This window comes from Spea bombifrons, chromosome 5 (assembly GCF_027358695.1).
Source record: "Spea bombifrons isolate aSpeBom1 chromosome 5, aSpeBom1.2.pri, whole genome shotgun sequence".
NCBI lineage: Eukaryota > Metazoa > Chordata > Amphibia > Anura > Pelobatidae > Spea > Spea bombifrons.
The window spans coordinates 19,982,836-20,006,000 of NC_071091.1; the positions used below are offsets into that span (position 1 = coordinate 19,982,836).

Below are 23,165 nucleotides of genomic sequence, written 5' to 3' on the forward strand. Positions count from 1 at the left end.
TAGCAGTTATTTTGTAGGCAATTACTTGTTTCTCAGAGGTAAAATGTGGGCTATTAATAAGGCCTGTGCCTTCGGCAGGCCGAAACACGCATGTCTTCATACATCTGCACAACTAATTAAAATACCTCCACCACGTACTATAATTAAACTTTTAGTTTTCTTCACTTACACAAAGTTTATAGTCTGGTTTTCTCAGAGCTATAAGCATTTTTGCCAATTATGAGATTAAAATATTTCACTTTTTTTTTTTTTTTTAAATATATATTTTTTAATACCTGGTCTCTAAAATAACAGATAATTTGCTGTAAGCAGATAATTTAAGGTTGTAGAGTTAAAGGTTAAAGATTTTTTTGCACTCGCTACTATATTAAGTAAACCTTAGTAGATCTTTCATTGTACACTTTTAGGATGCCTTTTCAGTTTCTATGGCAACAACCCATCAATGCTTGATTGTGTGTCACGTGACAGTTAAGTTAAGAATAAGGTAACATTTTACATGATTAAAGAATAAGTTCTCAGAAAGGTTTGGGGATTCAGCAGTACTAGGTGTTTAGTACTGTATTTAGTTATCAAAATAGTTAAATTCAGCAGGGCAGGTGGAACAGCATTTTGAAGGGTGTTTGTTATAGTTTAAAATGTATGGTCTGTCATTCAACTCCCCGACTAAACCCTTAATAGCGATTGTGGATTTTTTAAAAAGATACATTAGTTACATAGTTACATAGTTACATCGTTATATAGGCTGAAAAAAGACATGCGTCCATCAAGTTCAGCCTTTCCTATATCTGTAATTTGTTGCTGTTGATCCAAAAGAAGGCAAAAAAAACCCGGTTTCGCTCTTTTCAATTTTGCACTAACCAGGGAAAAAATTTTCTTCTTGACCCCAAAATGGCAGTCAGATTTCTCCTTGGATCAATAAACTGTTTCCCCATAATTACAGATTATATCCCTGAATATTATGTTTTTCCAGGTATCCATCCAGTTGCAGTTTAAACGTCTGTACAGACTCCGATAAAACTACCTCTGCAGGCAGAGAATTCCACATCCTTATTGTCCTTACTGTAAAAAACCCTTTCCTCTGCTTTAGTCTAAATCTCCTTTCTTCCAGTCTGAAAGCATGACCACGTGTCCTATGCATAGTCCTATGCGAATATATTTATATAATGTTATCATATCCCCTCTGAGGCGACATTTTTCTAAACTAAACAGATTTAAATTAGTTAACCTTTCTTCATAACTATAGTGCTCCATTCCTTTTATTAATTTTGTAGCCCGCCTCTGCACCCTTTCTAGTGCTATGATATCCTTCTTTAGAAAAGGTGCCCAAAATTGCACAGCATATTCAAGGTGCGGCCTTACCATTGATTTATACAGAGGCAACATTATATCTTTATCCCGCGACTTGATGCCCCTTTTTATACATGACAATACCTTACTGGCCTTAGCAACCGCAGACTGACATTGCACATTGTTGCCTACTTTGTTGTCTATAACAATTCCCAAATCCTTCTCATTTGTCGTTACCCCTAATTCACTACCGTTTAGGGTGTAGGTTGCTTGTACATTCCCTACCCCGAAGTGCATAACTTTACATTTATCTACATTGAATTTCATCTGCCATTTGTGTGCCCAGTCCCCCAGTCTATCTAGATCCCTCTGCAGCACAGTAATATCCTGCTCGCATTGTATTACTTTACCTAGTTTAGTGTCATCTGCAAACACAGAAACATGACTTTCAACGCCTACTGCCAGGTCATTTATAAATATGTTGAATAAAATTGGTCCCAGAACAGAACCCTGAGGGACACCACTTACCACTTTTGACCATTGTAATCAATAGAAAATGTAAGTGTAAATATAAGAATAAAAAAATCTGAAGGTCAACAGAGTAACCTGGTTCATTCTCCCCAACTCCACTTTTAAACATGGTTGCTAAACTGCCCATCATATTCAATCCCCTAAACTGCTGGCAATCTGCAATCTCACTCTTTTTTTAAGAGATGGAGCAATATACTTTTTAATTATTTCCGCGAATGTAATAAAAACATAGCAGGAAGCTGGTTCAGGGTGTGACTTGAAAGCTGAAAATGATCTTGAGAGATCTGAAGAGGTCCATGTCTAATATTAGAGGCAGCGTTCAGAACATCAATGCAACCACAAATGTATCTTTCTATGAATCGCTAACAGGACCTGCCCATAGGACTACAAAATATAATTGCTGCAAAACAAGAGACTTCCATGATTTCTTTCAATAGCTAAAAATAATTCTTTACATGCAAAGGTCTGTCATCAGATAGGTAGGACGTGTGACTGTTCTCCTAGTAACTCACACAAGGCTGCAACAGGTAGTGAAGTACCAGGCAATTTAGACATGTTAGACATGGCTTCTTTGCCATGGACTATGGTGGGTCTTATCGGTTGGAAACTCCACTTGCAAGGGTGTCTGTTTGTAGTATTGGGACTGACAAGACCTAGGAACATACGGCTCATTAGGTAGGCTGTTGGCAAAACACAATCTACCATAAGCCTACATAGATCAGCTCAAGTCTGGGGGTACTGTGAAGTATCTCATTTTGTTCATTGGCTACTATTTACTTTGTTCCTATTTCTGTTTTACCTCCAGCCACCATGACAAAAAAAATCACTTTCTGGTACATAGGATTTTTCAGGGGAGCACTGTGTTAACTGTACAAGAGTACAACACGCACCTTTGGTATAATCACCAGTAAATATAGCGCTAAGGTGTGTGTGTTGTACTCTGTGTAAAAGAGGGTCCCCAGCATTGCACCCTCCAGGACCCTCAGAGCCGGACATGACGCTAAGTGTCAGAGCGGGGATATCAGGTAATTTCCTAGGCCTCAGATGCAAGCAGCGTGTGAGGGCCGCAGGGGAGCAGGCAGCAGAAGAGCTGCCCTGAGCCAACAAAGGTAGAAATGAAAAGGTGTGTGCGTGTGTCTTAGTGTGCGTGTACAGGTAAGTATGTTACTGCATGTATATGTTAGTATGTATGTGTAAGTATGTCTGTATGTGGGTTGGTTGGTATTGTTGAAAGAAAAAAAAAAAACATACTGTACATTTTTTGGCTGGCTCCATCCAAACCTAATTTGTCAGCCCCTGTGTTTTACATAGTTCATAGAAAGTGATCTTTGATTACATCAACAGAAATGCCTATATTTCTAAATATAATTTGGCCGTGTAGGTACTTGGGATTTCTATTCCCAGCTGTATACCAGAGCGCAGCATTTCAGTACAGTTCTGCTTGTTTGACTAAAAACTTTACACTTTCCTGCTTACGTCAATTACTTGCCAATGGTGCATTTCATTTGCACAATATGAATTTATTTTTCACATGCCGGTAAATGACGGGCAATTTAAAAAGACGGACCTTGATTATAACCTTAGAATTATTTTACATACTATACAAAGCATTATATAAAAGTTTGGAGCAATATTATAAGATGATAAAAATTAAAAACAAAAAAAATAATAATTAAATCTCAAGAGCACAATCCCTATATTAGCAACCTCTGCCAAACATGCTGAATACACAAATTCTCTTTCCTGATATGTTCAGAGAGTTCATTTCTTAGATACTTAGATACTGATAAAGATTTCTTTGTTTATTGCAAAAAAAAGGAAACAAAGGGTGCATTTGATAAAATAGCTTCTTTATCAATGAGTTAATTGACACTACAGAAGAATCGAGGCATAACGTATCTGCAAGTCATTTAAATCTTTGGAATTCTGGAGGAATATGCGCCTGATTATAAATGCCATGAAGTCATTTACTTGTCCAACATACGGGATTCTAAAGTATTATAAATGACCTGACTGACTGCTCTTCACAGATACATGAAATATCAGGACAGCTATGCTATCGATCTTACATATACAACATGAATAGGAAAGATGACTTTTTCTTGTTTAATGGTGACTTTGTATGTCGGGTATGCCAGACTTAATATCAGAAAATCACTCACATGGAGACTGCAAAAGGAAGCAATTACTTTTTGTAGTCTAACATTAAAGGCGAGGCAGGCATTTGCTATGGTCTCTTTGACTGTCTCTGAAGATTTCTTGGTGCCTCTTTCGCTAGCCATCTTTAAAAGATAAAAGGATGTGCTTATACGGAAAAACAGCAAAACCAGACATCCTGGGTAAATGATAGAAATTAAAAAAGGCTTTAGCAGGCGTTCACTCGTACCTTTATAAAAACGCCACATTATAATACAATTTATTATGATTACACAAATTGACTGGAGATCTATAGATCAGACAAGGTCCTCGTGTTAGATTCGTCTGCTGTATATACTATGGACTATATACTATAATACTGCAGAGGCAACGGGAGCACTTTCTCTCCAGAACGCTAGCTGAGAGAGTAGTGTAACCGACTGGCAATAAGTATACCGAATGTCTGACAAACAGTACGGGAAACAGGAAAAATGTATATGGGAAGATTCTGCCAAATCCCCCCATGCATTTGCATGAATATATAAAGAGACTACTTAGCTATCTTAGGCATTAAAGTCCATATGATGGCTGGAGTGTCCATTTTTTAATGCTTTGCATACAAATAGTGTAGTACCAAAGTAATAGGGGGTTTAAGGGGTCCCTAAAAAGTAGGCCTTACAGGTTCACATATGAGCTAAAATGCCTTCTTCAAGCCCCCCAGAAGACCTAAGTGAGGGCCAAGTCTGGCTTGCCTCAGGCTTGTGCAGTTCAGAAACTCAGGGTCTGGGTTTGCCCCACCTCATCAGTGCCACAGTCAACTTTCTTATCACAGCAATAAAAATGATTAGTGTCTTCAGATCCATCCACATTATCCACAGTAGGCAGTTACTAAGCAAGCGCTATACAGAGTCTGAGCCAATCAGGCATCTAAGCGAGAAAGAATGCTCAGCTGATCCATTGTTCATTCAAATGTGTGAGTTTGAGTTTACCATGGAGGTAACTCAGCATAAACAAATTTCCCTACATTTTCAAGGCATTGCAACATGGTCTGACTTCATCAGTCTTAGGGAAAAAAAACTTTAACAGAGTTATCCTGTCATTCAGAGGTGAAGAAAATACAAAGTGTGAAACATGGGTGAATATGAGGACAGATATGATTGCTGAAGAAGAACTAGTTTATTTGGGCTGTCTCAAAAGCATATCGCACAAGGTTCACAAACATCACACTTACACCCATAAAGATAGTCAAAATCTGAAATGTCAAACAAACGAATCCCGTACAACATTTAGAGCATTTCCAGGCTCTTCCAACACCTTGTCACTGAGCTTACTATCTCTAAAGGTACGGTGATTACAAACCACGTCTGGATTACCCTCCTCTCCTATGAAGAGACTCCGGGGAAAAGTGTCCGTGCAACGACACCAGTGTTTGTAGCAAGGGTTGTGAAGGTCCATAGAACATCATTAAATTGTCCACCACAGACCCCAGTAATTGTCCACCATGAGCAATTTTGGTGCCTATACCAGGGCCTTTCTGAAGAGGTCAGTGAATTCAAGCGTGTTAATGTGATAGGATGCCACCTTTGCAATGGAATTCATTTCAGCACAAAAACTGTGCGGCGTGAGCTTAATGGAAGCTCACACTACATGCAAGTCTCACATCACTAAGTACAATACCGTCAGATCGACGTGTGCAAAGCACGCTGTCACTGGACTCTGGAGCAGTGGAAACGCATTCTGTGGAGTGACGGATCTCCATTCTCTGGCAGTCTGATGGGCGAGTCTGGCGTATGCCAGAAGAACGTACCTGCCTTACTGCAGTGTGCCAATTGTAAAGTATGGTGGAGGAGAGATAATGGCCTGGAGCTGTTTTTAGGAGTTAGGCCCCTTACGTCCGGTGAGGGGAAATCTTAATGCTTCAGCATAACAAGACATTTTGAAAAATGCTATGCTTCCAGCTTTGTGGGAACAGCTTGGGGAAGGCTCTTTTCTATTCCAGCATGACTGCCCCAGTGCACAAAGCATGGTTCATAAAGACATGGTTGGATGAGTTTTGGGTGAAAGAACGTGACTTTGGAGTTTGCGAGCCAGGCTTTCTCATGCAACATCAGTGCCTGACCTCACAAATGCTCTACTGAATCAATGGACAACAATTCCAACAGAAACACTCCAAAATCATGTGGAGAGCCTTCCCAGAAGAGAGAAAGCTGCTATAGCTGCAAACGGGGTCCAACTAAATATTAATGTCTATGTATATAGAATGCCATCAAAGTCCCTGTTGGTGTACTGGTCAAGTGTCCAATACTTTTGTCTATATAGTGCATATATTACTACGACTGCAAAAGAAAGCCCTACTTGTCCTTAAAAAATATATAATTTATTGGGGTACGCTAAATACCACAGTCGAATAACAATTGCTCTGGTCCTGTAGTATAAACTACATTAAGGGGTTAATGTATTGCTGTGCAGGCCATTTATATTCTGAATGGCAACATGCCAGCATTTACTTATTAATGCGTCTCAAATTACTTCCGTTACTGAAATCGTAGGTTTGGGAAATTCTTGAGCACTTTTCATGCATTGGGCAGCAGGAAGTAATGTGTGCAACAGAAAATAGTTTCCCTCACGCAAATGCAACACATTTTAACTACTTCGGACAATAATTTGCATTTACCTATAGTTTCCCTCTAAACAAATCTAAAAATAAAGTATTTCATCTTTGTCTTGAAGATGGCCCCTCTCCTGTCTGAACACACTGGCTTGATTAATGATCTCCTTGGTGGTGGTCTCTCTGAAATCGCAGTGTGCGACTGAAGCGCTTCCCGGACAGTTGCAAAGCTCTGTTTCTGCCCTGTTCATCACAGACTTGATGAAACTATTGTCAATGACAAAGTGGTTGTGTCTGAATTCCTAAAACAATACTCTGCCATCTATGTTTTCACAAAATGTCTGTCTCAGACGACAGGCATGAACAAATATGTTCCACATTTAAATACCCCGTCCTGGAACTGAAAAGGTTAAACGCTGCGAAGCATACAATAACTCACATGGCAAAACATATTGTTCGCTGGATTAATAGGACATGCATGGGCATTGCTCTTTATGCGGGCATTCTTTGTATTTTTTCAGTCAACTATGGCTTCAACTTTCTATTCCAGACATAATCGTAGAATGAGTTGTTATTCTTTCCAGGCTGCGTTAAACAATGGCATTCAGACTGTTTTCTGTCTTAATTATTTACTTGCAAGAATGTGGGTTCCCTTTGGTGTTATCATATCACCGCCTGTATTATTTCTAGATTTCCTCTTTCAATTGCCCTTGTATAAATTATGTGATTTGCGTCTGCCGGAAGAAAGCACTTAAAAAATAAAATGCCTTAGTGCCATCAACTATTTAAACAATGCTGGTGTTTTTACTAGAGGGTTGATATGGAGCTATGCAGAAACAGGAAGCTGGATAGCAGCTTTAATAACTTACAATGTAAACAGTATGGTGTTCAACTATATATATATATATATATATATATATATATATATATATATCTATATATATATATATAGATATATATATAGATATATATATATACATATACATATATAGTGATCTCCTTATCTAAACAACTATTTTTCATGGATTTATTTTAAATTCTGCAACAGTTCCAAACATCAGACTGAGAATGTTGACTACAAACCGGTGGATTTTGTGTGCTTTTTTTTGGTTTACATGCATCATTTAAAAGAAACTGACATATATGTATGTTTATATATACATAATTTATTTAATTTCTTCATGACCTTTTTCCTAGATTCTGTTCCTGCAGCATTCCTGTGCCCTGGGGCATTTCTGTCTGAAAGGCTGCTTGGCCTCCCTCTTCCACCAGCTAGTGCCCTAGACTTTAGCAGGATAGCTGTCATGAACATATCACGTCTCGGTTCAAACCTGGAAATGCACTATGAGATGCGACTCAGCATTCCCAAATTCTATGAATGTACCACCATGTTCCCACGTGGAGAAATGGCAGCTAACCCCCCAAAAGACAGGAAAACACATATTTAGAATTCTTTCAGATTCTAATCCAGTAGAAGAAAATTATCTTAACTAATATTTGTTCTTTTTGGGTAATTATTAAAACTTTATGTGCTGCTTTGATACCAACGAGAGGCTGAATATAAAGCAGATGCCCCAGGGTGCGAATTGCATGACTCTAATGTTGCTTACTAATGCATTACAGGCTTAGCCCTCAAGGAATTCATGGATATTGTATATCCGTGAGTAGTAGCCACAGCTATCTAACTTATAATAGCTTTTATCAGGCTCTGTTAAGTTATGACCTTACCCCATGTTGCTTGGCAGATGTTGCCACTTGTAGTAGGATTTCTTCTTCCACAAAAGGTCGCACAGCATCATGGATAATCACCACCTCCGGTTTCTGGACTGTGGTGCCCAGAGTGTGGTCTCCTAAAAATACTTTGAGTCCGTTCAAGATGGACCTGTGACGCGTCGCCCCACCTTCCACCAGAGTGACGCGCTTATGGCCATACTTCTCAATAACTGTCTTCATTAAGTGAATGCTTTCTGCTGCTACAACCACCACAATGTCTTCTATCCAGCTGACTCTGAAAGAGAGACATTTTATTTATAGAGACTGTGAGCACACCGTGGTAGTCTGTCGTAGACATCTTGCTCAGATAAACTCAGTCTGCTAGAAAGTCAACTCAGATGGACTCTGGGGAACTCCTGCCATTTTGCCAGCAGTTATGTTTGGAACTGAATTTGTTATATACATTTTTAACATAGGTATTAAGTGGTCTATTTTTGTAAGCCATCCAAAAGTTCCGAGGCACTCCAAACAATTAATCAGAACCTCATAGATGACTGATAAAAAATATATTTCCTTTATTTTGATCCTTAGTCTATTGCCATAAAAAGCACGCAATTGGAATGAGGGCTCTACCGACTTAAAATCCTGGATAGGCTTACGCTTAACTCTAGTGCACATTTCGACAAAAGTCTTACCTACTTTCCATTGGATCTAAAATCTACCGGTATTTAACAGAAAAGTATTGCATTAAACACTCTTTATGTGCAATAAAATTTAAAAAAAGAAAAAAAATTCAATTTAGAATTTGGAGTTTTTAATATTGCAGTCAGCGTTTCCACTCATAAGCGAGTAGAAGCCAGCGTGCGCTGGAAGCGAGTAGAAACCCGCGTGCGCTGGAAGCGAGTAGAAACCCGCATGCGCTGGAAGCGAGTAGAAACCGGCGTGCGCTGGAAGCGAGTAGAAACCCGCGTGCGCTGGAAGCGAGTAGAAACCCGCGTGCGCTGGAAGCGAGTAGAAACCCGCGTGCGCTGGAAGCGAGTAGAAACCCGCGCGCGCTGGAAGCGAGTAGAAACCCGCGCGCCCTGGAAGCGAGTAGAAACCCGCGCGCCCTGGAAGCGAGTAGAAACACGCGCGCCCTGGAAGCGAGTAGAAACCCGCGTGCGCTGGAGGCGAGTAGAAACCCGCGAGCGCTGGAAGCGAGTAGAAACCCGCGTGCGCTGGAAGCGAGTAGAAACCCGCGTGCACTGGAAGCGAGTAGAAAACCCCGTGCGCTGGAAACGAGTAGAAACCCGCGTACCCTGGAAGCGAGTAGAAACCCACGTACCCTGGAAGCGAGTAGAAACCCGCGTACCCTGGAAGCGAGTAGAAACCCGCGTACCCTGGAAGCGAGTAGAAACCCGCGTACCCTGGAAGCGAGTAGAAACCCGCGTACCCTGGAAGCGAGTAGAAACCCACGTACGTTAGAGGCGGGTTAACACCCGCGTGGCTGGAAGTGAGTAGAATCCCGCGTCCGTTAGAGGCAAGTAAAAACCTGCGAGCGCTGGAGGCGAGTAGAAACCCGCGAGCGCTGGAGGCGAGTAGAAACCCGCGAGCGCTGGAGGCGAGTAGAAACCCGCAAGCGCTGGAGGCGAGTAGAAACCCGCAAGCGCTGGAGGCGAGTAGAAACCCGCGAGCGCTGGAGGCGAGTAGAAACCCGCGAGTGTTAAAAGCGAGTAGAAGCCCGTGAGTGTTAAAAGCGAGTAGAAGCCCGCGTGCGCTGGAAGCGAGTAGAAGCCCGCGTGCGCTGGAAGCGAGTAGAAACCCGTGAGTGTTAAAAGCGAGTAGAAGCCCGCGTGCGCTGGAGGCGAGTAGAAGCCCGCGTGCGCTGGAGGCGAGTAGAAGCCCGTGAGTGTTAAAAGCGAGTAGTAGCCCGCGTGCGCTGGAAGCGAGCAGAAACCCGTGAGTGTTAAAAGCGAGTAGAAGCCCGCGTGCGCTGGAAGCGAGCAGAAACCCGCGAGTGTTAAAAGCGAGTAGAAGCCCGTGAGTGTTAAAAGCGAGTAGAAGCCCGTGAGTGTTAAAAGCGAGTAGAAGCCCGTGAGTGTTAAAAGCGAGTAGAAGCCCGTGAGTGTTAAAAGCGAGTAGAAGCCCGCGTGCGCTGGAAGCGAGTAGAAGCCCGCGTGCGCTGGAAGCGAGTAGAAGCCCGTGTGCGCTGGAAGCGAGTAGAAACCCGTGAGTGTTAAAAGCGAGTAGAAGCCCGCGTGCGCTGGAAGCGAGTAGAAACCCGTGAGTGTTAAAAGCGAGTAGAAGCCCGCGTGCGCTGGAGGCGAGTAGAAGCCCGCGTGCGCTGGAGGCGAGTAGAAGCCCGTGAGTGTTAAAAGCGAGTAGTAGCCCGCGTGCGCTGGAAGCGAGCAGAAACACGTGAGTGTTAAAAGCGAGTAGAAACCCATGAGTGTTAAAAGCGAGTAGAAACCCATGAGTGTTAAAAGCGAGTAGAAGCCCGCGTGCGCTGGAGGCGAGTAGAAGCCCGCGTGCGCTGGAGGCGAGTAGAAGCCCGTGAGTGTTAAAAGCGAGTAGTAGCCCGCGTGCGCTGGAAGTGAGCAGAAACACGTGAGTGTTAAAAGCGAGTAGAAACCCATGAGTGTTAAAAGCGAGTAGAAGCCCGCGTGCACTGGAAGCGAGTAGAAACCCGTGAGTGTTAAAAGCGAGTAGAAGCCCGCGTGCGCTGGAAGCAAGCAGAAACCCACGTGTGCTCAAGGCGAATAGAAACAATTGCAATGAGAGGGAAGTTTATTTTATGTAAATTTAATTATCATTATTGCTTGTTTAATATTGAATAACAATGGCTTGGTATAAACTGTTGGCCCAGACAAATGCATCAGCAACTCATACCGAGGGCTCGTAGAGAGGCACCTGCCCTAAGCCGAAGCCGACAAATTCACCAGCGCAGCCGAGATAAGTAGACCAGGATGAGTATGCGTAAACCCCAAGTGAGGAGGAAACATGGCGCCTTTTAGTAACACGCCGGTGACAGGTTCTCTTTAAGGGATGTGCGGTGTAGTTTGTGATATGGAAGCCCCTCCTATGTGCATTCATGCTCGTGTAACGCCGGTGCAGGCGCGTTGCTGGGCTACTAGCGGACGGGAGCCGGCCACGGAGCCCCGGGCTCTGCAGCACATAGACCCCGCTCCCTGAGCTGTGTCAGCCCGCACTGTTACCTCTCAAACGCCTCCAAGGTGTGGCTGATCAGGGGCCTCCCCAGCACGGGGCAGAATTGTTTCGGGGTGCGGCTCCCGAGCCTCTCTCCACAGCCTCCGGCCGGCAGCACGGCAGCGACACGCAGCACTGAGGTATCCTGATCTGCCTCCATCGTTCCCGGGGAGCGCTGCACAGTCTTCTCCGGCCCTGCACCCACTTCTCCCGCTGCAGCCAATAGCGGCATGCCCAGGGCCTGTGCCCACGCCGCGCCGGTGATTACACGGCTGTGTATTAATAGCGAGATCCTGGCAGAGTGAAGTGTGTGTGGGCTGGGGAAAGGTCAGGGCCCGGGGCCTCCGACATTATACCGGAGAATGCATATACTGCCTTATTATTACTCTCAGTATTATTACTATTAACCCCTTTACTTCCAGGACTGCTTCACACTGCAGGACCAGCATTTATTGTGTTTTTGCAATTAGCATACCCATACAAATATATACAGATAATTATCATATTGGAGTAGGGTTTACCCCACTATTACCTTTTAATGAATCCAATTTTCATTTTTACATGTATATAAATCGTACACAAATGGGGAGAAAATGTGTGCAAATGCGAAAAAAAAAAAAGTTTTCTTGTGTTGTTTCTCAGTGTCTGCTGCGAGAAGCCGGAGTATTGTCATTATTACATTACATTTATTTGTATAGCGCCAGCAGATTCCGTATGTGGCTTCCTTATGCTATATTACTGTGGCACTCCATTAACCAACCAGTATGGACTCCCCACAGTGAATGGGCCTAGGATTAGATCTTGCGCTCCTTGACCATCCCCGTTTCTTGCTCCCAGATGTGACATGCTTCTATCTACTACCCAATGCCCTGGTATATTGAACTCATTGATAAAATGGGAAAGACTGGTATTTAAACATGGTTACCTCACTGTGCCCTCGTCGTTTGTCCCCTTTCTTCATAGCAGGCGTTTCCCCCAGGTCTGGATCTGAAGCAGTTGGACTATGCCGAGGTGGTGCAGTGCTTAGCTTTGGGTCTGCGAACATGTCTGGTCCTCCTACCACTAGGGATGTCTTTCAATATACGGTATATGCAATAGTGTACCTTTGCTTCAAAGCCAGAGGTGAAACGGATGACATAAAGCTCATTATACATACTGTGTAGAAGTGTGTAACATTGAAGCTGCCTGGTTGACAATTTTCTGCCACATTTTTTACACACTTCTCGTGGGAGAAGAACCTTGGGATACCTCTGGGGTGAGGATTGGGCAAATGTCTGGGAGGCCATGTCAGCTTACTATATGTGTAATGGTGAAAGAGCAAGTACTGTATATAAAACTGTTTTCAGATGGTATACAACTCCAGCTGTAATATATCAAATATCATAGATTTGTGTTGCAGGGGCTGGGTAATGAGGATCGTATATTCACACATAGTGGTCATGCCCATGCTTGATTGGGTTCTGGAATCAGATGCTCTGGATTTCTACCTATCCATTTGTGCCTATGGATATTCCTGCTCTCTAAAGCATGCGACTCTCTTACTAAACCCGAAAACAAAGGTGGCCGGATCTAGCTTATCGGCCTGACAGCACTGGTAAAAACTACCGTTTTGAGGGTACTCCATAGTCCCATGGACACCATGTCCGTGGATACGCTGCCAGCTATGGTTCATCACACTTCAGTGGCCTTTCACAAGGTTTGGGCTTCCTGGCTTTCTAATCACTTCTATTGTCCTTTTACTTATTTTATTTTGATTTCTCCCTCTTTCTTTTTTCCTGCATGTTCTCATTCCCTCTCTTTTTCATGTTGAGAATCTGTGGTTTTATTTGATATTAGAAGAAGTGTTTTTCTTTCCTCACGGTTTAAAAAAACTAATTCTGATAAATGAAAAATCTGTATCAAGTTGTATGTTCTCCTACTGAAAAGAAAAGCACAAGGTTACCTTACGGCATGTGTTAGTTTCTAAGGAAAAGTTTACTTCTCCTGTCAGCCTCATAGAAGAGTGTGTACTTAAGTACAATGTGAAGCTGAATCTCTAGAACTGCAGCTACCTCCCTCCTCCATAGTCTAGCAATTCCTGACACTCATTGGCTGCTTAAAATCAATAGGAGCACTTTCTATGCATGCACACGTTTGCGAGCCAGTGCTTATTGGCAGTAAGAATGTCACGTGCCACCTCTTCTGCATGGAAATTAGCCGGGGAGGTAGGCAGTGGGGAAGATGCGTATGGGGGGGAATTCTGCCAACATAAGGAAAAAATGTATAGGGAAATCTCAGCTGAAGTGGCCCTTTAACAAAAACTTGTACTTTCCACTTAGGACTCAGTGTAACCCAAAACAAAAATTGAAAGCGTGTTCATAATCTGGATGATTTAAAATTTTACCTCGGGTTTAGGTAAAATTTGGTGCAAGATAAAGAAAAGGTTGAAGTTGAATGATAGTCCATACATGTTCGCCAACTCTTAAGGACTCTTATTGTCATTCTAATGTGCAAAATTTGAGAGAGGTTTTGCAAATAGTGATCTTCGAGTTATAGCTACCTTACTCGGTGCTTAGTAAATAAATGAGTTATTTTGTTCATCTGAGCAACCTTGGCTATCGATTGTCTTTAACTAATGTAAGTGCGGAATACATCATGATGACTTTAATATTTACATGACAGTTGATCTCTTCCAAGACTGCAGTAGAGCTCCTTCCAATAACACCATTTGGTAATATTGAAATTCATGACCAAATAGATTGTCTTAAAACTATTAAGTTTCTAAATATATATTGTGTTTGATTTGCAGCTAAAACAATTACCCCTTCTGGGGCAAGGTTTGTTAGGATAAAAAAGTTCCGATAGAAGTGAGTTCAAAGAAGCACTATTTGTTCTTTCTATTAAAAATCTGCTACATCCTTAGGATATTTTGAAAGCCAGGGTTCATCTGGCTGCCAAATTCAGTTAAAATAAGCACATTTTAGCTTCTCTATAGTATTAAGTAAAGTAGCCCCACCCCCCCTGCAGTGCATAGTGTCTATCAGCAACATGGTCTTTATTATTTAATGTATGGCTACTTGCAATTTTACATTGTATACTGATGTGAAGCATTTTTTATGGGAAAGTTAATGGGACCGTCCTAGCAGCCTCACTAATGAATAACGTTGGGTTGTGGGGGAAAAAGGTGAAATGCATGATTCTGCAGAATCAGTAAAACATTGTATTAATGGAGCCATCAAAGGGAAAGTTCTGGTTTTGTGCAACAAGATTCCTCCCATGCTGCAGTACTTGGTCAGTGCATGTCCCCCATTCATCTCGGGCTCCGAAATGGACAGTCAAGGGCCCTTCTAATGGCAGTAAATTTTCGTGCTTTTAATTTACATGGACTGAAAGCAGGAGAAAGAAAAGCATGTCTAACTGTGTCCCTGTTACAGTATCCCTCCTTGTAAACAAGCGGAGGGAAGCATGGAACTATTGGTTGCAATGGACACGATCAACATCTATGCAAGCGGCCATATTGGTTGAGGTTGCGAAGTCTCACGAGACCCGGAAGGCACTATCGCAACTACTGAAAATGCCTGGAGAAATCGCATACTACAGAGCGAAATGCATTGCTTAACCCCTTCAAGACCGGGACGTACCTGGTACTTCCTGGTCAAAGATCACCGGCACGTCATCGATGATGCGCGATCTAGCGTCGCTATAAAAGCTGGGATCATGAGGGGCGGCTGCTACTGACCGCTGGGTGTCCCCAGCGATCCGTAGCAGCCACTCCCCCTCAATTCCGTGCACATGATCGCTTTGAAGCCAATCACGAGCATGGAATTTAAATATTTTTTAAAAACCGCGGTCTTAAAGGGAAGACGCAGTATGCAAACGTCGGTCCTGAAGGGGTTAAAGAAAGCTATCCCTTTTTATTATTGTTTTTTATTTGTTATTGTTCATCTTGACCATCCCTTGTGTAGTCACTTTTGCTTACTTTTTTGTAGGTGTGGAAGGTGCAAGTAATATTACTGATAAAAATGATTGGTTTTAAGTTATTAACTGGTAACAGGAGCATCTCTTTTAACCCTCAACCTGCTGGAGAGACCTGGGACCTACTCTTTCAAACTTTTCTAAAAAGTTATACTTTTGCAATGCTGCACTATATTTGTTCGTTTCCTTTTTTCTTTTATGGTGTGTGTTTTTGTATATTGGATACATGAGACTATACTACAATATATAATTGCGTAACTTGCATTTATTTAGCGCACTATATCGCTCTTGTTATATAAAGGCTTTTATGGCACCTTTTAATGCAGGTGTACCCGTTGATGGTATGACATGTTTCCGAATAGCTTTTTTTTCCCCAGTTGGTGCTATTATTCTGGTTTCGTTTGGTTTAAAAGTTTGCAGATCCTGCTATTTTTTTCATAAAATGGCCGAACTAGCATATCTAATCGACTTCCTGCCCTGATATTATCTCGCTTTTCCTTACCCCACCCTCACAAAGTATTCTGCCTCCTTAGATTCATTGCTTTAGTCTAACATGGTCCTTCAACAACTTCTCTTTCTGCATTTATTGTTAATATAATGAACGTAAGATACCTTTTTGAGTTTGTACGTATGAAACACATCTTAATTAGAATGTACGGTTTTATGACTAGTGTTCATAAACACCTGTTATCTGTCAGATTCTTGGAACTAATTTGACCCCTTCAGCTTACAATCCTCCCTTGCAAAGTAAGTCCAAACCGTCTCTGTTGTGGTATTGGGGAGCCCTGGAATCTATTACATTATGTCTTTGGCTCTGATGATCTTATAGATTACCCTGGGGGACCAGAAGTCTGATTGAACTTTAAAATAAATAAATACTTAAAGGGACAACCCAGTAACCAAAGAAGCTCCCTGAACAACCAATGCAAGTTCCTTTATATGCATTGATCAAAATGTAAAGAACAAATGAAGAGCTCGCTTTCTCTGTGATCTGACGTTTGTGCTTTAAGCAGTCAATCAGTGGCAGGAAAGAGCTCTCGTAGAAATTGTTAGACCACCCTGCTCGGGGTGTTCGCTGAGCCAGTGCTTGAGCTGATTGGTGATAGGCAAATCACATGACAGGAAATGCTGCAAGCGTATCTCCTGCATGGAAACTAGCTGGAAGATGGGCAAAAGGGGCAAATGCATACGATGGGATTCTGTAGAATCCCCCGATGCATTTGAAAGTGGGACTCCACATAAGTTTAAAATGCATATAATGGTTGGCGTGTCCGATTAATAAATAAATACTATAACGAGTTCACATTTGTTTCCTGTTCTACTCGCCTCCATTCTATCATGTGAATTACTAGGCATTCATAAGTCAAAAACAGATTTTTTTACTGATTTTCTTTAAAATAGTATCAGCACTTGCTAAGTGGTAAGGATAACAAAAAAATACAACTTCCTAAATACTTCCTAAAAACATAACGGTTAAAATACACCAGGATACCCTTTAAATATATACAGAATTACGTGAGTTATCTAACCTTCGCTTAGAAGAGAAAGCACATTAATCCATGATGGTTCTTTGTTTTGTGATTAATGGTTATAAACCCCCAACTCCAGGTTACAAAGAGAGTAATGGGATCGGGGATGGAAGGAAAAGTTGTTCTGATATCCCAGAGGTTAAGTTCAATTTAGTACCTTTAGCACAGTGTGCAGTCCTGGACAGTGTTATAGACACTTCACTTGACATTGGTGCAGCAAAAGAATTATTAATCTCCTATTGAGCCATACTATCAGCATCCCAGCTGCAAGCACACAGGATATCTGCTCAGTTTCTCCTCTTTCTAGATCCCCCGTGTATTTACAGTACGATTCAATAATGGTTTGGTCTAGAAGAGGTGTGCAAATACTGTGTACAATCTACCTGTCAGTCTTTTAAGGAATGTTATGGGTAGATAATGAGATCTTAGTATTTGTGAGAATGGTAGTAGCACATTTTCTTACAGTTTCTTTAAAATAGAATTCTAGAAGAACATACATGCATGTAAATGGAGTCACGTGAATTCTATAACATACTAAATAATTATATTTGAAGGTAGTATAAACCAAGCTTGGCATGTCTTCTGTGTTTATGGTATAATATGCAATTCATTTTTTTAAGAATGCAAATCCACAAATTATAGTGCTGGGAACCTGTGCAAAATTCCTGTTTATGCATTTATCATTTGTTCTTTCAAGATTTTCTACAATTACAATATGAATGCCTCCTAATTAATTCATGACTGCCTAGTGATGACTTACATAATAATTATGATAGTTAAATATATTATTTTGAAGCTCTTTTCTAAAGGAAATACTTAGCGCTCGTGTGGGACCCTGTATCACTTGGCAGAATGCTTATATATATATTCCGTTAATATCGTAACTTTATTATTAGTAGTGTTTTAGTTCAGTTGTTACGTTTGCTTCGTATTAGACCTTATAACAAGTTCTCCCAAAATTTCAACCTGCCTAAATTCTCTTGTAAGCAGTATATTCTTTAAAAAAAATGTCTTGGTACACAAAAAAGTTTTTTTTTTTGGTTATAACATTTAAAATTAGATACACAGTATTATTTTGTATTACACTACACCTTTTTTGTGTAATAAAATAACATATTTATTTTTATTTACTAGCCCTTTCTTTATTAAATGTCAAGAAAGAAAACATACAAACTTATAATAGTAAAAGTTCCTAAACATATTTTGGTTAATTTCTTAAGGGTGGCTGAATGTTAATAATAAGAGCTGGTAAGCAAAAAAAGAAATATAACACAATTGATACAATTACAAATATTTATAAACTAAGGAATGTTGTGTTTAAAATTACAAACTTTTTTCTCTGTGACAACCTGAAAATTAACACACCGGACAATAACTAGATAAAAGCAAATCTAAAGTGTTCCGGCTATATGATGTGTCCCTTGGGACTAAGACCCTGCCTTTTACTTCTGCCCTTTGGCCAGACAAAAGATTATGCATCTCTGCCCACCTGATCATTTACAGATGAATGTTCTATTTACAGAGAATTTCATATCACATAGCGGTATATAGCTAGGTTCTTCTTCATTTCAACAGAGAATTCTACAGAAAAGAACCATTTTGAAGCAAAAGTAAAATATTGTAGCATAAAAACAACCCTCTCCTTCTGTACCAGTATGTCTTATATTTGTTCATGTTATTGTGCATTCGCACAAAGCTATGAAAACAAGCCTAGCCCCCCAGGAAGCGGAGGAAGAAGAAGCAAAAAGCTCGAAATTTTCATTTCATTAACAGTCTCTCACAATCTAGTTCACTTTTTCACACCCTCAAAAGGTTACCCTACCTGAGAGTGAGAGTAAATGTGGGAACCGAGCAATGAATTTAATTCCTGAATTAAAGGACAAATTGGCGTCCAAACTGAATGGGCACGGAAGGTAATTGGTTGCTTTAAAATTTGTTTTTGGCCCATTGGCACATCTCATTTTGAATGTGTTAGACTTATATTCTTCTATAGTTTTAATAGCACTATAGAGTCTGCTGGCACTTTAGAAGTTAAGCTTAATGTAACTTTACTAATGTGCAACATTTTTGTGTCTTCTGAATGTAAAAAATAGGAGGCATGATGTAAAACCATAAGGTACGTGTTATGGTGATGCCTGTGACCAACTGATTTTCACTGCTAATGAAAAGCAGCCTTATCATTTGCACTGCACTAAACCAGTGGATAACATTGAAACAGCTATCTGGCGGATCAGGTTTCCCTGGGTTGTAAGTAACTTGAATCAAATGTTTTGATTTTCCATCTTTTATTAAGGTCGACTGCTTCTGCTTTTTTCCCCATTAACATTATAAAGCTACAAAATTGCAAATTAGCTTCACCTGGGTACTCATAATGCATTAAATAAATTGTTGCAAGGATATAAATAAGATTATAAGGAAAAAAACAGCTGTAATATTCCAAATACCATTGAAACATTATTGTATATTTATTCATTTTTGAAAATTCACATATTTATAGTAGTTTATTTCCCATGAAGGCACAAATGCAGAAACCTGTGCGTGAAATATTTTACATGAAAAATGAGCCAGACAAATTATGAAAGATTATTACATGATTAAAGAATTATTTGTGGAAAGGGTTTGGAAATTCAACAGTACTAGGAATAGTGTTTCTAATATTGTATTTAGTTACAAACGTTTTGAATTCAGCACTGCACCTTCAATTGACCATTAGGTATAGTGGTATAATATAGAGAAAATGTGATTTAAGCGAGTTGCTTTGTGGCAAATAGTTAATACTGCCTAATATAACCATGTTTGGTATATACACCTTCCGCTTATACTACGGTACAATGAATGCCTGAATACAAGGCCAGTTTAAGGCACATGAGGCCCTGAAACAGTTATAAAAAGGGCCATTTTGCCACGTCCCCCACCAAGCACTTACTGAATTCACAGTCTCCTGGATGTTCCTTATGGCTGGTAGCTCCCTCACTGTGCTGCATGCCCAGAATTGACATCACTTCCAGGCACAAAGGAGTTAGGGCAGGCCCAGACTGGCCATCAGCCACATAGGGCAAATGCCTGGTGCGGTGCTGGTTGTCAGTGCCACACACTCACCTAATGTGCCTGTTCAGAACCAGATCAGGTGCTGTAACGTGTGGCCAGCGGGTGGACATGCCCTGCCCCATGCTATGTGAGAATAAAAACTCTACTCGAGCCCTAAAGTGCCATCTCCGCCCAATCATTGCCAGTCTGGCCCTCAATAAAGGAGGATCATTGATGATACTGGCAACCATTGTGGCAAGAACCCTTCCTCTGAGGTTTAGCCAAGATAACATGCTTTGTTCAAGCTTTTGCTTTGCTTTTGCAACCTAATATTGTGTAGGTCCCCCTTTTGCTACCAAAACAGCCCTGACCTGTCAAGGCATGGACTTCACTAGCCCTCTGGAGGTTATCCTCAAGATTGTAAGCTTGCGAGCAGGGCTCTCTCCACCTAATGTATCGGTTTGTCTTAGTCTGTCAATTCTTGTCTTGTCATACCCCTTGAATATATGTATTGTATTAAGCTGCATAACCTGTTGGCGCTATATAAATAAAAGCTGATAATACTGTTTGGTAACTGGCACCAAGACATTATCACTAGATACTTTAAGTCCTGTAATTTGCAAGGATCGGTCCTATTTGTACAGCACATCCCACAGATGCTGGATTGGATTAAGATCTGGGGAATTTGGAGGCCAAGTCAACACCTTGAACTCGTTGTGTATTATCCTGCTGAAACAAGCCGATGCCATCAGGAATACTGTGTCCATGAAAGGGTGTACATGGTGTATTTGTTATACACAATCACAGAGTTGAAAGCTTATTGAAATATTATATTACATGGTAACATCCTATACTTCCTTATGACAGTGGCATTTCATTTCTGTTTGAGAACTACTGGGAAATACTGTGTTAATATAAGGGTGTTTTATAATAAGGTGCTGGCTCTAAAAAGGTGTCCTCGTTGATGCCAACATTTTGTTTACAATTCATCGGGAATTTCAAACACACAAAACACACAGAGACCACACAGGAATGATACTGTAACAAATGTGAGGTATATTATATTTCAGCAACAGATAAACACACACAACAATCACATTCCACATTCCGCATATAACTAACCCCTGTTGGGGTTTTATGCGCCTTGCAGACCAACGTAGAGGAGAGTTCTCCACCTTATAGGGGAAGTCCCATATAAACATTTTTGGACCCACAAAGGGAAACTCCAGCCATAATTTGCACTTTAATGAATATGACAGCTGTTTCCGCTTTAAATTACCGTTGATTTCAGTGAGAGTGCTTCTTTGCATCTGATTGGCTGCTTCAAGCAGCCAAAATGGCTTACAAACGAGACCACACAGGGGGCTGGTGCACCTCATTGTAGCAGTTGTGTGGTGTTGGGTGATATCAAAATGTCGCACTGAACTAATTTTGTATGCTAGGTCTTAGTCCCACAAGCATAAAACACATTCTTCCCATCTTCCCATCTTTCACAGGGGTCGCCTAAGACCATCGGAAAACACATTTCACAATATATAATTACATAATTTTAATGTTAGGGGTGTCCACAACATGAGGAACTGTATTAAAGGGTCGCAGCATTAGGAAGGTTGAGAACCACTGAGCTAAACCAAAGTGTGGTGAATGAATTAAGAGAAGAGACCCATATCAGGCTTGGACAGTGTTTCTGCATTTGCAGGAAATATCTATCACTTTTCCAAATAAATCAAGAACTTTATCTTAAGAGAGTGATATTAGGTCAGACCCTTACAATTAAGCAATGCTAACTTCATTATTTAACACCTCCCTAATATTCTCAATGGGAAGTACACCCAAATTCCAAACACCAAACGTCAAGATAAAGCCAGTGACAGTTCATTTTTTAAGATAATGTGCAAAAACGAGACATAAATGTTCCTGGTTTTATTGTGAGTGGCACATACTTATATAGAGGGTGTACCATATCAGCCTTTCATCTTGGCTTGCCATGTTTACGTTATGTGGATTTTAGGTTCCAAAGCTCACCAAAGTGAAGATGAAATACAAAGACCAGAATGCCCTCGATGTCCAGGAATTCTTATAGTGAAGATCAAAACAACTGCTCTGTTTAAACCGATCCCTGGTGGGAAATGTGTATACAATTCTGGGGGACTTGGTTCATATAACACAGGATCACTGGAATGGCTGGATTTTAAGAGGCTATTAAGAGCAAAGCCATAAGGACCTAGAATATTCGCAAGATGGAGCCTGGGTATTGTTGAAGGAGAGCCGAGCTAGAAAGGGGTGAATATTCACGTAATCAGGATTTGGGGAGATTGTTGATTTACTCGTCTGTGCTACAGAAAGCAAACACCTTTCCACCGTTTGCTATAGTGTTGTTTTCTGTCTCCTTCTGACTCCCCAGTTTGAGGGGTTCATTTGTTCACTGCGATTTCTTGGTCTTGCCAAATGCCTTTTGGTGCCTAAGAAATATTACATGGACAGTTTTTACTTCAATCTACTGATCTGGGCCTTAGTACTTAAGTTCTTTTGAAAATCCCAAGTGGTTTAGGTTGAATTATTGCTGTGGAAAGCACTACCCAGAAGAGGGACCTTACAGGAACCTCTGAGGTTATCCAAAAAGTATGTGAAGCATTACAACTTAACAGAGGGCAAGGACATTCACCATATGTGAGGGCATTAAAAAACAGACAAGATGGTGAGTTGGAGTTTTTTGTAGTTCTGTAGATGAATATGAAAGTTTCAAAAGAAGACAGATTTATTATTTTTAAATATTAGTTCTATGCTAATAAAAAAAAATTAATAAAACACTGGTGCACCAAAGTCAGGGCAATTCGTCATATTTTATTACCATGAAACAAATTGATGCATCATCAAAAGATTCTGATAAGTGCCAGAAAAGACCTTTGCCACGACACATGCAGCCAGCAGACCAGAGATGTCTTCTCCCTGAACAATAATTACCTTTTATATGGTACTTAAAACAAAGACCCTCTGAATTGCAAATATATATATATATATATATATATATATATATATATATCTTTATTCCATAGTAAACAGAGTTACAGCATTTTTTCTTGTACCTCTTTGAATTCCCTAATTATATGTTATTGCCTCTTTTCTCTATTAGGTAGCATTTGCCTTTAAAAGGAAATATTAACCATATGAATGTATTAGTTGAAATATCAGGA

At 40.8% G+C, this 23,165-nt stretch overlaps 1 protein-coding gene across 2 annotated transcripts in view; it reads right to left on the bottom strand.

The window, feature by feature from the left end:
* CRPPA (CDP-L-ribitol pyrophosphorylase A) overlaps positions 1-11,878 on the bottom strand; it is an 81,617-nt gene extending 69,739 nt beyond the window's left edge. For both annotated transcript variants that reach the window (XM_053466986.1, XM_053466985.1), the window contains exons 1-2: positions 11,470-11,878; positions 8,291-8,570 (exon numbers count right to left, since the gene is read on the bottom strand). In XM_053466986.1, the coding sequence (XP_053322961.1) occupies positions 8,291-8,570; positions 11,470-11,693 (504 nt within the window). In that variant the 5' untranslated portion in view covers positions 11,694-11,878. The remainder of the gene's footprint in view (positions 1-8,290; positions 8,571-11,469) is intronic.
* Between the last annotated feature and the right edge of the window lie 11,287 nt (positions 11,879-23,165).